The sequence below is a fragment of the Ciconia boyciana genome, chromosome 2 (assembly GCF_034638445.1).
Source record: "Ciconia boyciana chromosome 2, ASM3463844v1, whole genome shotgun sequence".
Taxonomy (NCBI): domain Eukaryota; kingdom Metazoa; phylum Chordata; class Aves; order Ciconiiformes; family Ciconiidae; genus Ciconia; species Ciconia boyciana.
In genome coordinates, this window is record NC_132935.1 from 84,638,885 (window position 1) to 84,653,776 (window position 14,892).

Here is a 14,892-nt window from a genome sequence, read left to right on the forward strand (position 1 = left end):
CTCAGTAATGCTGATTTTTTTTGTTGTCTTATAGTTAAGAAATAAATTATTTCCACCTTATTCTGCAACTAGACTAGGGAGCAAAGTGTTCTGTGTTATAATTGAGTCAATTGATTGAAGAAATCAAGCTTGATATCACTGAAATTCAGATTGCATTTATTGTACAAAGAAAACTCTCCCCTAAAGCAGAGTGAGTAGTGGCCTGAAGACCATAATTACAGATTGTGCCCACCCATGGAGGTCTTACTAGGCTCTGCCAGTCTAATTTTTTTTTTTTTTTCCTAAAGATATATGGAAAAGTCCCAGGTCTAATTTTACAAATTTGGACCAGCTTGTTCTTTGATACGTCTGGTTTTCTACTTTTTATTAAATGCAGTACATGAACAATCTCAGTGATCTATTTTAAAATACTCCTAAAAGAAGCAAATAATCTTATGGAACACAAAGAGGTACATTGCCTGTATGCCTTTTCATTTTTCAACATATATATTGGTATAATCAGGGGGTAAAGTAAGCAGCTGTTTTACCTTTCTGCTACATGATGTTGCATAAAAAACTTTGCTTGCTTTTTAAAAATATCTTGCTCATTTGCCACTATCTCCATTTTTTTAATGCTGGACTGTCAGTCCCAACTTCCCTAATACTGCTGGAGGACACAGATAAAATCTCCAGTGGTTCAAAGAGGGAAACCACCATAGAATACAAAATGACTGTCAGTTGGTCTGCCTGTCAGCTGCCAAAGCAGTGGCAGATTGAGCTCTAGATACAGCCCAAGAGCAGATATAAACTCACATATCTGTGATTGGTAGGGAATTTCAAACAAATACATATTTTGCATAAAAATAAGTCTATGTTATCAGTATATATATATATAAGGTGATGATTGCTGCTTCTGCCTTTCTACACTCAGAAAAAAGCTTCATCATCATTTCTCCTATATGCACAAAAAACTCCACTGACTTTCTAGTTGTTCAGATTCCAATTTACAATTGCTTCCCTTCCTTGAAATGCAACTTGTTACAGATTATTAGCACAGCTCCTTTCTAACAATTTCTCTTTTACCTCCTGCAGTTGCAGGTTGTTAAAAAAAACAAGGCGGGGGAGTGAGTGTGATCCCTGGAACAGCCACTGTTCACACTGCTAAATTTTAGCATCCTCCTTGGTATTTCATTGGTCTGCACCAACTAGAACTCTTTCATGTAACACCCAACCACAGTCAGAGTTAATAACATACACCAGAGACCCTTCCCAGCAGGCAGTATGGATGAGATTGAACCATTGCACCACGTTTGTCTCCTCCCACATCACACAGTGCTTCAACATCATTCCAACAGCCTGCGGATCCTTAAGCATCCCTAAACAACCTCGTGCTACACACTCTGCAGCACATAACTTCCTTTTGTGACATGATAACACTGCTCTTCTGGGCTGCAATACAACTTTCACTTTATTTCACAAACTCAGAAGAGAAAAAAAAACATAGTAATGAAATCTGAGCTCCATTGGGTACTACACAGGGTCCAGAAGAGGTACAAGGCTAAGTGGTTTGTAATGTACACAGTCAGCCTGTGTTATTAAGCTTGATTGCAAGAGAACAGTCACAGTCCTGTTTTTCTTTGTGGGTGGTTGGTTTTTTTTTTTCATTTTTTTTTTTTCCCCTCAGCACCAATACTGCCACAATAAACTAAAATCTGAGTGGTCACCTAGGAATCCCACTGAAGTCATCAGAGAAGTGCAATACTCCCATATGCACTTTTTAGCACATGTACTTATCAACACAAAGAGAAAGCAGTTTCAAAGAAGTCACGGTTCTAAGGAGAATTATATTTCAAGTTACAACAAATGAGAAGATGACAATCACACAACAAAGTTATCCAGAAATAATACCTTTAAAAACCTAAGGATATGTTTACAGACTCAGCTTGAAATATAATTCCCTATTGGTAGTAAGTGACACCATATCCATGAGCTAAGCATTAATATTAACATCTGTTATGTCTCTTATCCCAAAAGAAAAGATTCTCTGATCTTATAATGCTAAATCCAAAAGGTGACAGTGTTATTACCAATAATAAGAACAGTCTTTCATTTCTGCTTAATACTCTACTTCATTTCTGTTATGGTATCTACAAGCCCCAAACACTTCAGTTCAGCTACCTTGTTCATATAAGTAAGAAAATCCTATAAAATTTTCTCTATATGTGAATCTTCCTGGGCCTACACCCAAAGAAAGCCCAGTATTCAAATCTGAGCAGGAAAGCATAATGGCCTCCTTCCATCCTCTGGCATAAATCTAAAAAAGAATGATCCAGTATCACTATACAGTTACAGAAGCAATGATGAAAATGCAGGCTGGAAAGAAAAGCATCAGAGACCAAATATAATGAAGAATAACTGAGGATTCCTGAGCAGGAATCTAGTAGTAATGAAAGGATTTAAGCACAGAGACTATTGGCAAGGATGTAAAGGAAAGAGCATTGAGTTGTGAGCATGTGTGTGATAAGGATAACTGTGGACAGATAGGGGGGAAAATTGTAAGGGCAATAAATAAAAACTGTGAGACAAGTAAAAAGAAAAGGAGAAAATGGAAAAACTGGACAATTCAAATGTTACAGTGAAAACATTTGAAAAGAGCTATAATTAAACCATGTTTGGCTGGGGTGGAAGGTCTTACCAAACAAGGAACTGACATTTTTATACTGCACAAGATAAATACAAATTGAAAAAATAGACCTTTTTCTTTTAATGTTGTATTTCTTCTTTCAAAATTAAATTGTTTTTCTTGTATCTTTAACATTATAGAATTAAATATTAGTATAAGACATAATTTTAGGCAAAGAAGGAGCCAGAATCAAATTTTTAATTTCAAAAATTTGCCATGGTGAATTTATGTTATTTGTATTCTCTTGAGTAATAACTAGATTTCTGTAGAAACAGATGTTACATGACATATATCCAGGACATTCTGTAAAAACACACACAATTCTAAGCATTCTCAAATAAACAATGTAAAGCTTTTCCTTCAATGCAATTTCACAAATTTGAACACAAATAAAAAGTATGATTGTAATCTTTTGGTCACTGTCATGGAAATTTTCTGCTGCCAGTATCATCAGAGGTGATAATTCTTACTATTACTCTCAGTATTACACAGAGTTACAGATAGTAACTCTTAGCGCATGCCTGTGTGTACAGATAAATAAAATACTGGAAAATAACTTAACTCTTACATACTATTCTTTCTCATTAAATCTTTTAGAATATTTTACAAATTAGAACTCTTAGCGTTTTTACAGAGAAGAAAACTTCATCTAAGAACTGATTTTCCAAAGGTCACTGAGAATCAAGGGTAGTGGAAAACGACCAAAGCTAATGACATGGGCATAATACTCATGTTCTAGTCAGAGCTCTATTCTAGAGGACAATCATATGCAAAGGTATGCGAGCAAAATAAATAGATAATAAAAGCTTAGCCAAACTGCAGTACCAACGGTATGCTGACAGCTATTCTGATGTTCTAAGCTTCTATGTTTTAATTGTTCACATTCCTTATCAAAAACTATCGGAGAACCCATTGAGAGGGGAACTAGAAAGACAGCAACTTTTAAGAGAAGGATCTTAACATGAAACAAAAAAATCCCACAAATTGTAAAAGCAGCCAAGTACGAAGACAGACGCTGATGACCTAGGAAAAGGTTTACTGAGGGGGAAAAAAACGTTATATCAAAAAAGTTAGTTTGAAAGGGAGGAGGGGGGATCATGGATTGAGAAATTCCTTTGATACCTGAAAACAGATACAGCAGATAGACAGGAAAGACAAGTGTATATGATAGCAGCAATAGCACTAGGATGATGAGAAGTACAGATCTGATTCTTTTAGGCTTGGAAGGAAAGACTTCTTTATCTCAGTAGATTTAAACTGGGAACTTCACCCCTGAGAACCATGATAAGAACGAGGACTTGCTGCAGATGAAAGGTCTGGCTGCTAAGGGAAATTAACAATTCCAACATAGGAGAAGAAAGATTTATCTGATTCCCTGTGGTGCACATTGCCCCATTTCATGATTTAAACTTTCTCGCTTTTGGGCCATGCTTTGCAAACATGGCAATTAGAACTTAAGATTCATCTCAAGTGGGTCTGAGGTTGCACATGGGAAATTTTGCATGGCTCCAACACCACAACTCTTCACACTCTGAAGATGTGGTAGTTTATTAAGCCAGACTGCACACTGTATACAAGGCTGTTATCACATTCCTCTTTCCATCATCTCTGCCTTTTTACATTGAGCTTCTGAACTAACAAAAGAAAGGAGGGCATAGGAAAATCAAGGAAGCTGAAATACAATGATAACACCATGGAAGGTGACTACTGGAGCACTTTGGAGGATACTCATTTATTGTTCACAATTTGAGAATTCTTTTGACACATTATACGTTACAGGCAGGCACAAGAGAAATGGAAGTAAAAAAATAGAGTAAAAACCTGTTTATAGCTTAAGGCATGTTTTAATTTTCAGGTCTGCTTATATCAGCAGTTCAACTTCTATAAATTTTCTGAGAAGTCATAACTAATTAAAAACAAACCGAAATATATTGTAATGATTTGCATTTCTTATATTTCTAAAGTTAGAGCAGTTAATTTGTTTGTGTAGGACTACATTGATAGGCATTTCTGTTTCATTTCTTTAGTGATAACTCTTGTAAACATTTTTTTCTTTTGTGCTGGTTTCAAAGCTATTGCCAACGGGCTTCCTTTCTAGTTCACTGGGTAGCAAAAATGAAAAGCAACATAGCAGAGGTTTTGGGCCTGAAACATAGTTATTTGCTTATGGGTTGGTTTGTGAAACACCAAGAGGTAGCAGCACTGAAAACAAATGTATGAAGAACCCATACACTATGCACTAACTCACCTACCTGATCAATCTTAGATCCAATTTTTTTAAATCAAAAAAAGATCAAAGAAGTTCACAGGCCTGTGGAAGAAAAATGTCTCCCTCTGTGGTAGCTAGTCCTGGTTTTCTGTCCTTTGTACTCATGGTAGAATTCCTTTTTTACTTTCATATGTTCATTCTGTGATAATACCTGCTCAGGCATTCAACCTGTTTACAGTAACAGCACTTCTATGGACTGTGCTTACAGTCACCATGTATAATGATAACTTTGCACTTTCTCAGATATCATTTCTCTCAAGTTACAACTTGTCTTCTTTACTACTGATATTTGATTTCAGTAGTAACTTGCAATACTACATAACTGGAGCAAGCATGCCACTTTGATGCAAATGAAGGCAGGAACTATGTAGCTGTTTCCTGCTTATGTTGGGTTGCAAAGTGGGGGTTTCAACCTGACCTCTTTTAATGCCATTTCAGACAATCTAATGCAACTAAGACATGGTCTGGTATCTGGCATGCTTATTTGCAACTTTAAAGCCCTGAAGGCAGTTCACTGGCCTGCCACAGACTTTGTGTGCAATATGGTTGGAGATAAGAATTTTGCACATAATAGGGAACAGAGATAAGCAGAAACTTCTGCAAGGGAATTCATGCTGGGATGGGATGAATTACTCTCTGGAGGTTGCTCTTTTCCTAAATAACAGCAATGACAAGTAAAACTGATCTTTTTTTTTTACTTATTTTTGATCTGTAACACAGGAAAAATGTTAATTTGCATCACAGGCATGGGTGGATGAACTCATTACAAATTTCATCTTATACAGATGCCATTGAACTCAATGTGTTCCAGATTTTATAGCAAAGCACGTCTCTACTGTGCGTATTGAAGTATCTTGTGGCATAACATTAAGAAAAAGGAAGCTTCAGAGTGATAGTATCAGAAAAATGGCCTACCTTTGTTCCAACTCCAGAATATTATCCATCACTGGGTAATTTTCAAAAGGCCAGATCTTTGAGAAAAGTGGGCAGAGGGGAAAAATAAAATTGCAAATATTTTTGTGAAATGAAACCTTTGTCCTGAAGAAATAAAAGGAGAGGAGAACAAATGCTAAGCATTCTCTAGGGAGTTGTTCTTCCTTGAAAGTAAGGTAAACTTTGTCTACTTTCAGAAGTTGGCAGTCTCGATTTATTAAGGTAAGAGAATGTACAAATCTTACTGTCAATGCTGGGTGAATGTGCACAGTCTCTGTACAAACCCTTATCGTCCAGGAAATTTACAATACCCATTGGAGCATCCATGGTAGACTGTATATCTTGTGAAAAAAATAAATACCACCGGCAAAACAGTGCTTTACAGTGCATAACATTCATAAATGTTCTCTTGCACCTAAGTGAACTGTCCTCTGGGGGTTCAATCTTTTGCCAGCTCCCTGAAAAGTGTGGTGTAACTTCTGAAAGAGGTCTCTCATAGGAAAAAAATAGGCAGGAAGAGGGAATGACTTTTTTAAACTCAGACAGAGAGAGAGGGACTATGCAAGTGTGTGTCTATATATTAACAGTCAGGGATATCATAACAATGACATATGGTCACATGCATTTTCCATCAGACTAACAAATTTTGACAAATATATCAACCATTCTTTAAGCACCTGGAAAAATATTATGATTCTTTCAGGATAAAACAAGTATAATTTTAAAATTCAGTACTTTGAAACAGCTGTATTCTGAAGAGGCTCTTTCATCTTTCCTCTGATTCCTCAACAGAAGGTTCTTTTAGTCTCATATTGCCCTGGCAAATTTTAAATGGGACATCCAAAAGCAGATATTTCTGATTAGGCAAAAAGTGTAAATTTAAGACATTGCATACAAGTGAAAAAAGCATTTCAAAATTATCTATGATAACATCCTAAACAACGAAGTGAGAAGAACACAGACAATAATGAACTGAGTTATGTAGCATCTGAACTGCAACATAAAAACACCTCCAGATTAAAAAAGTATTCGGCTGCCCAGGTGTTAATAGAAATTGCAACATTTTTCTGGACAGAATAAATTGTAAATAGACCTGTTTTCATTTAAAAGTCTTCATAAGTACAATTCCCAAACAAACAAAAAGGCATCTTCCCTGGGTTTGCTTTCTAAAATTGCAGGAAATGATTACAACTTAATGTCTTTTCTTTGTATAGTAAAGAAATTCTATTGCAGCTCTTGTTCTGTCTTGCTTACATGTGTATAGATACTGCATCATTTTGTTGGCTGTCCTCTTGTTCATACGCTTAAGCCTTTACTTTCTCTGAATAGTACTTTGCCAGTATATAAAAAAAGTCAAATAGCAGCAAAGAATCTACTGTAGCTTAAGAATCTGGTCAGTAGGGAAAAAGGTAACATATTCTGTCTTTTCCATTTTTTTCTTTAAAATGAAAATCATAAACACCAACAGAATCCAGAAGGTGATGCAAGCAACACTTAGGTTCTGTTGGACTGCATATTTAGCATACCCCTGTGGCTGTCTCCTGACCCATGTTTCCCTGAGGGTTTTAAGCTCTGCATTATGAGGGTGCATATTCAAAGGCTGGAGCTTTAACATTTTTTGAGTAAACAATGTTAAAGCAACAATCCTCATTGTTTGAGTATTGTTACTGAGTAAAGGCACAAGTTCAGGCACAAGAGATAAAAGTTTAACTGGTCATATGATCAATTATCTGGACTGATGCTTTAATATCTCTTTCCTCTGCTGAAGCCATAGAATATTATTGACCTGAATCATACACATGCTGGGACTGTATATTGCTGCAGCCTCTACAGGTAGGTAGGGACAAACTATGAAGTCTTATGATTGTGCAAGTGATCTAGATTTCAGTCAAAGTGCATAGATATAAGCGTTAATATTTAAAGATCCAATTCAGTGCCATACAGTCTTTTGATCTTGTAGCTCTACTGATAATAATGGAGTAGGGCAACATTCATTCAATACTGTACTGGGGCCCAAAGAGCAGAATTCTGTTGTTTGGGGTTATGAAAACAAGGGAAGAAAATGTCTGCTGAGATTTTTGTGAAACGAAACCTTTTTCCTGAAGAAATAAAAGGAGAGGATGACTGAATCCAAAGATGACTGCAAGAGAAATATAGCTTTGCAGTGACAGATACATCTACCACTGACTACAACTTTCAATGTGTCATCAAGTTTTCGGTTTTTATCATTCTGCAAAACATTATTGAAAACTCTCTTAAGGCAATTGATGTAGGTTTTTTCTTTAAAAAACATAACAGAACAAACAAACAAATAAAACTCTCCAAGAATGCCAGCCTTTATAGAATTATTAAATCTGAAGTAAAAATAGCAGCCATCCTGTGTTAAGAGCATTCTGATTCTTTTTAACAGCTGATGCTCAAAAACATGAGTTTTCAAAAGTGCAAACTTGTCACAGACATAAGAAAAGCCTCTTCTGCCCACCATCTCTCAGCTATTTCCTGGCATAGAAAGCAACAGAAATTCAGTTTCTGAATAGGAATAGGTGATAAATATGAAACTTGTGAATGCTAGATAACTGGATATTGTGAATGCACTTTATAAAGTGTTTCACTGATATTTTACATACAGATTATATCACAAAGAAAAGGTCCCAATAAAGGGCAGTGTTTAAACAGTACAATCAAAGGGTCATGTGCTGAGCAAAATAGTGACAATGCTTTTGTTTTTAAGACAAATTTATTGTTATGATTTGAGTTAAACTGTAATTGTGTTAATTATATGGGCAAATTGGAAATTGCACTTCTGGAGTCTCTGTATGTGTAGAAGTTTTATGCGAGATGCTACAGGAAGTGCATACTTAATTTTTGTAACTCCTTAGGTGAAATAAAAACATAATGCACCCCAGGCCTTTACCTTAAAGGACACCTTTTCCAGTTCCTTCCCCTACTTCCCCCTGTCAAATCCAACTTTAGGATAATCCAAACACTGCCTTCTGCTGTTGGTGGTAAAATCATTGCTCACTGCTCTTGGGGAGTGTGACGGTGTTCTTCCCCTGCCCCCGACCTTTATCTCCTGCAACCCTACTTAGGTGATAACCACCAGTGGTGATTGTAATGGATGCATCTGGTCACGATGGCTGCATCAGCTCAAAGTGAATTCAGGAGACAGATAACACAATAGCCTAGGGCTATTGTGCAACGCGCCCACCGAAGAAACTAAAACCTGTGGTCGGCATGCAAATATGACTATGGGTCAATCATCTTATCCCCATAAATAGTGAGCAGCCCAAGAGCCCTTTGAGCTCTCCTGCATGGCAGCGGGCTGCACGCGAGGATCTCCCCTTGAGCAGGGACGCCTCTCAAGGTTACTCTTCGAGGTTGAGAGATTCCTTGCCGCAACAGATCCTCGGTAAGTGACTAATAGCATGCTAAACTTTGAAATCTTAGCTAAGTGATATAAAGGATTGATTGCGCACACATATAATCCTTTAGATATAAACCGTTGACCAAGTCTGGGACTAGGACTGGATCTAGCTGCACCTAGACTCCTCTCTGAGAAGGAGTTTAGAAAGCAAGGGGATCCTTCCGAACCTCATGACTCAACGGGAGGGTCTCCCTGACAGTTTTGTCTGACCCTGTCCTCTATGCAGTAAATAATCAAGTGTGCCTCGCCATCGAATCTTGTTAAAACACTGTCACATTGAACTTTGTTAACTCCCTATTCTGTATCAATAAACTATATTTTTTACTTCTCTCTAACGAGTGAAGTGCACTCTCACTCCATCCGCGACAGGGACGTAACAAGAAAGCAGCAAATACTTTCTGCTGCATACTTATATCTAAAGCGTGACACTGCCGCATTAGAGATTTATGAAAAGTTCTCAATCTCTTATAAATCTGTGTAGGTAAATAACTTATGTTGACATGCAGTCCTTAAAGTATAACACAGCATTTTCTACTGGTAATAAACACATATAATACAGATCCCAATTAAAATATGTTCAAAACCATAAAACATCTACTTCATCATGAACCACAATTTTAATAAGAGTTATTCAAAAGCACGTCTTGATATAAGTATCTTGTACTGAAATGAACATGGCCATGGTCTCCCACATAACATCGCAGTCCAATACTCAATGAGTTTATTTGAATCTTAGACTCAAATACAAAAATACACAACACTACACTTCCTTTAATTCAGGAACACCCTCTGGCTTTTGCTATGATGTTCCATCACGATCTGAGTGGAATTGATATACTAATCTGGGAAAGGGCTGGAGTCATCACTTAAGGAATATTTTTAATATATGAATTAGTCCTTCAAATAGTATTAGTTTTCTAATAGTGATAGATATTGGATTGATCTCTTTTGGAACCAGAATATGAGGACCATGAATCTAGTCCGAACAAATAGCATGACTTGATTTTTTTCTGCTGTAAGTATAGTTAAACATTGAAACAGATTCTTTAGGAAGATTATGCAGTCTCCTTCCCTGAAAGGTTTTACGAACAGATAAAAAATATTGGTAAAGAATAGTTTAAACATCACTGTACATGCCATATGTACCAATAATTAAGTTAATTCTTCTCAGTCATTACAGATGAGTAGCGAACTGTAAGATCTCAGAAGGTATTCCATGGCACTACTGCAAAAATATGACTGTAAAATAAAGCCAACCCCCCCCACTTCCACACATCTATACAAAAAAACCCACACAATACACACATACACAAAAGCTCAAGAGGAAAGCTACAGACAAACATTTAAATTTTACTCTTGTTTTCATCAGGTTGCAAAATGGAAACCATGAAGCAATACTCAACAAATAGTTAGGCTGATTTTGGTTTTTTTTGGAAAGGCTGGATGGTTTTTTGATTCAAGAAATGTTCTGAAACACTTGGCTGGGTGACTCTGAAGGCCCTTTTCCTTCTGGGCCTATCTGCTATGAATTTCTGATTGTACTTTTTAGGCACACTTTGTTAGGAAGGGCATGAAGCGATAGACCATCATCCAGGAAGCACTGAAGGACCAGGTCTTGGTATCATATCCATAAAAGTAAGCATGAATTCAACATTTATGCCCCTTAAATTCTTATTTTCTCCTTTAAGCAATAACCGGCAATAACCTTGACAGTACCCACCCAGTGCTAGTCACCTAGAAATAGACCAAATCGCCAACATCTTTTTCATTAATGCACTTTTAAAAAACATTCCTGAATGTATGAAGTATAAATGTTAAAATAAAATGGAATATAAAAATAAAATGCAGTATCTGACTATTCATAGTTTGCAACATGTTGTATACACCATGTCCTTGATACCAGCCAGTTCAGTGATGACAGATTACAGTTTTCCCCTTCTGTCAAGAAATGCATGGAAATTGTTCTGTTCAATGAGACATCCAAGACAAAACAGAGACGCATTTCTTTGAGATTTATGTGTTTGATTTACCTTCATTATCCCTTAGAGTAAAGTTGGGATTCAAAGAAAGCCCTTCATCAAGGGAAAAATGGAATCTTGCCCCATTTGCAGAGTAATCTTTGTCAGTTGCAGTGATAGTCTGAATTACCTGAAATAAAAATGAACAGTGAATGTGTTGAAATTTGAACTTGACCCAAATAGTACCTGACCTCAGCAGGATGCTCAAACTTAGCTTATTTTAATTTTCTACTTGACTGCTGCTAAATTCAACCCATGAAATGACTGGGCCATTAGCTTGATTTCTCTAGCATGAAATATTTTAGGAACCACATTTCAGAGCTAGATAAAAGTATCTAAAGCATCTATACTTTCTGACATTCTGATATGGTCAGGACCTGGTACAGAGATTTTCACCATCTGCATTGCATACTGGTGACTTTCAGAATTACAGTTTCAACTAAATATCTGTTTTTATGGAGCCAAAATTCAGGCTGAACCAGGATGGTCTATGCAGAGCATTGTCTGCTTGCCACCCCAATAATTAGATGCACTTGAATATTGGTTAGGAAAAATAATTGTTTAACCAAAGTGGCAGGTATATAATACCAGCTCTCTGTTTAAAATTCCTGTTAAGAATCATTTTTAAATTGCTGGAGAACAGAAGAGGAAGAACAGCAGCTACTCCTGGTTTTAGTCTGGTTTGCCCAAAAGGAACAGAATTAGATGCAGCAACCACGTCTGGGAGAGGTATTTTTGAAAGGTAGGACCTTTGCCTTCAAAAGCCCTGGTGGTTTTTAAAATTTACTTTCAACTAAAACTGAGCCAGGCTTTTGGAATGTGTGACCAAGCAATATTTCTACCTCTGCTTTCATTTTCATGCTGGGCCTGGAAGCTCAAGTGCTAAAGTAGAATTTAATAAAAGTTGTTCTTCTGATATAGGCAGTGAAGCCTACACAGACTGCTGCACAGAGCTGATAGATATCCTGAGGGAAATGTAAGAGGGAAGGGAAAGTGCTCTTTTCATGAGAATTTTTCTGTTCAGTGTTCAGCTGTAGTCTGTCTGGACTGAACCATAAACAGTGTGGGCTCAAGTGGTTTGGTCTGTTTTAAAACTAAAAGACAACACACAGTTCTCTACCTCCATTCACATAAGACAAGCAAAACAAATACATTTTAAAGTCAATAGAGTACAATGCTTATTCCATTGACTATATACAATATAGTACATTATATTGACTATACACACCTGAGACAATTAACAATACTGATTATAATTGCTGAGAATATTTTAAGTTTGTTGTAATACTTTTTTGCTGAACTGTAGCAGAATAAGATCAATCTGAAATGTCTATAATCAAGCAAGTTACCAAAGTGATGGCAATATTGGTGAAAAAGTTTGGCAAAAGCTTATTGTTCTCTGTTGAATTTTGCAAAGGTGGCATATCTGTTACTGAAACAACTACCATGTAAAAACAGAAATATAAGATTATCTTAGAGAGACATATTTAGTTAATAATGTTGAAAAGGTATGAGGCAAAGCAAGACAAAAAAATAGTTGATGGAAGAGTATTTTCAAGAGAATCAGTTTCTGTTATTACTCAAATACTAAAAATACTGTTAAATACCATACATAGCTGTAAAAAAATTCAGATAAGACCTTAAAAATATGAATTTATTAAATATTGTTTATAAATCCTCATTGCTGTTTATCAGTGAAATATAAGTCATTTTGCCATGCAACTTCAGCTTTTATTTGACAGCCTAGTAGATAAACTTTTGTCCTGTTGCCCTCTCTTACATAAAACATTCAGTGACATTTCACAGAATCTTGCTTCAAGAACATGCCATTTTGAAAAAAAAAACAACCTTTTATCAAGACCTCAGTGCCGCAAAACTATATAAAATTTATTTGTTTTTAAGACTAATTTTAAAACTCAACAAAATATACTGTCTATATTCCCTGATTTCACACACGGAAATTCAAGTATCCCCTGAATTCACCAATGTATGTAAAAAGTATAGTAGCAAATGGTATAGAAATCATGCTTTTCCATGTGGAAAATAGACATTGTATGTGTAATAGGACAGGCCGAAATATTTTTGACAGAACTGTTTTTAAACAGAAAGTTCACACTCTTTCAGAAAAGGCTTTTGCTTTCTAAGGAAAAGATTTTTAAGACATTAATTCAGAGGTGAGGAACAGAAGTGTGTGTCCTCTTGACACCCAAATGTACTGTTAACCCTTTTCTAATCAATAGGCCAACTAATTAATGGCCTATTAGCAGACATTAACATGCACCTTATCAAAGCTGATTAAAATAAAATTATAGACACAGAATCTCAGCTGCTGTAAAGCTCACTTGACAGCACTGAAGCGATGAAACTGAAGGGTTATGCTATTTTCTTAAAGGAAAGAGTTGGCAAGAAAAGAAAGAATATTAAGAATGGAGGAGAATTAGAGAGTTGAAGAGGATAGAGAGCAGGTGCTAAATTCTACTCAGATCCTTTTCAGAACTGAATCAATAAACAACTAAATATACAAACGGCAAACTTAAAGCAGAGGCGTTCCTCACCAGCTAACATTGATTTCTTTTGGCAATTAGAAATAACAGCATCCAGGGTGAGGTAGCTCATGTTGGCAGCACATTATTTATACACTGTGATTCTGAAAAAGTTCTTTGTGTGTGTGGGTGCACACACGCACGTGCACACATACACACACACACCTGTGTGTTAATTTACAGTGATGGATAGTGTCAGGGAAATGACATTTCACTACTATCACAACTTTTTCTATTATTCCTCTGAAAAGCACCCAGAAAAAACGTAATCTTTGGAGAGCTATAGTGAATACGACTAGCAGATCTAGTCAGATACTTTAACAGGTTCATACTCTGCCAGGACAAACACTGAACTTGGAAACATTCAGAAAACCATCAACACTTCACTCCTTCACTTTCCAGAACAAAGCATTTAAACTTTTTTTTACATTGCTATTTGCTCCCATTGTCTTAAAAATAATAAAACAAGTTGCATTTGAAGCAAAGGAAAATTTCATTGTAAGTTCACTTTGTGGAAGATTGCAAAATTTCATTTTCCTACATTGGCTAAATTTCACAATCATTCACAAAATAACTACATTTCTAGAAGTCAGAGTTGTCCAAGTCTGGATACCATCTAAGATCAAAACACAGCTGCTTTATCTACTTTTATATATAATATCTACCAGGCTTCACCTGGAAGCTGTTGGAGATACTTAGTTTTTCTTCTCAATAAGGTGACTGCTAAGGGAGTAAGGCTGTTACTTCAGTATGGAAATGATCATCTTCTCACAAGCATTATCTGTTTGAGATGCCTTAGGGGGGTTCATTTAAGCACTTAAGTCCTTAAGTTTTATTAGGTTTTTGTTGTTTTTTTAAAGTAAACAAATTGAGCTGTGGAGGGAAAAAGAAGCAGGAGACAGAGGCTGTGTAATTAAATGATACTGTGATTTCTCTCCATAGAAGACTCTTCTGAAAATAAACAAGCAAACACAAAAAGTCTTCCGATGACAAACTATTGGTTAGTTTATCTTGCACATAATAAATTCAAAATAGATGTGCTG

General features: G+C 36.2%; 1 protein-coding gene across 1 annotated transcript in view; it reads right to left on the reverse strand.

Moving 5' to 3' along the window:
• The window catches only part of CDH18 (cadherin 18), a 191,956-nt gene that overhangs the window by 4,673 nt on the left and 172,391 nt on the right, over window positions 1–14,892 (reverse strand). Inside the window, 1 exon segment of the mRNA XM_072851356.1 lies at window positions 11,319–11,436. Coding sequence (XP_072707457.1) covers window positions 11,319–11,436 — 118 coding nt within the window.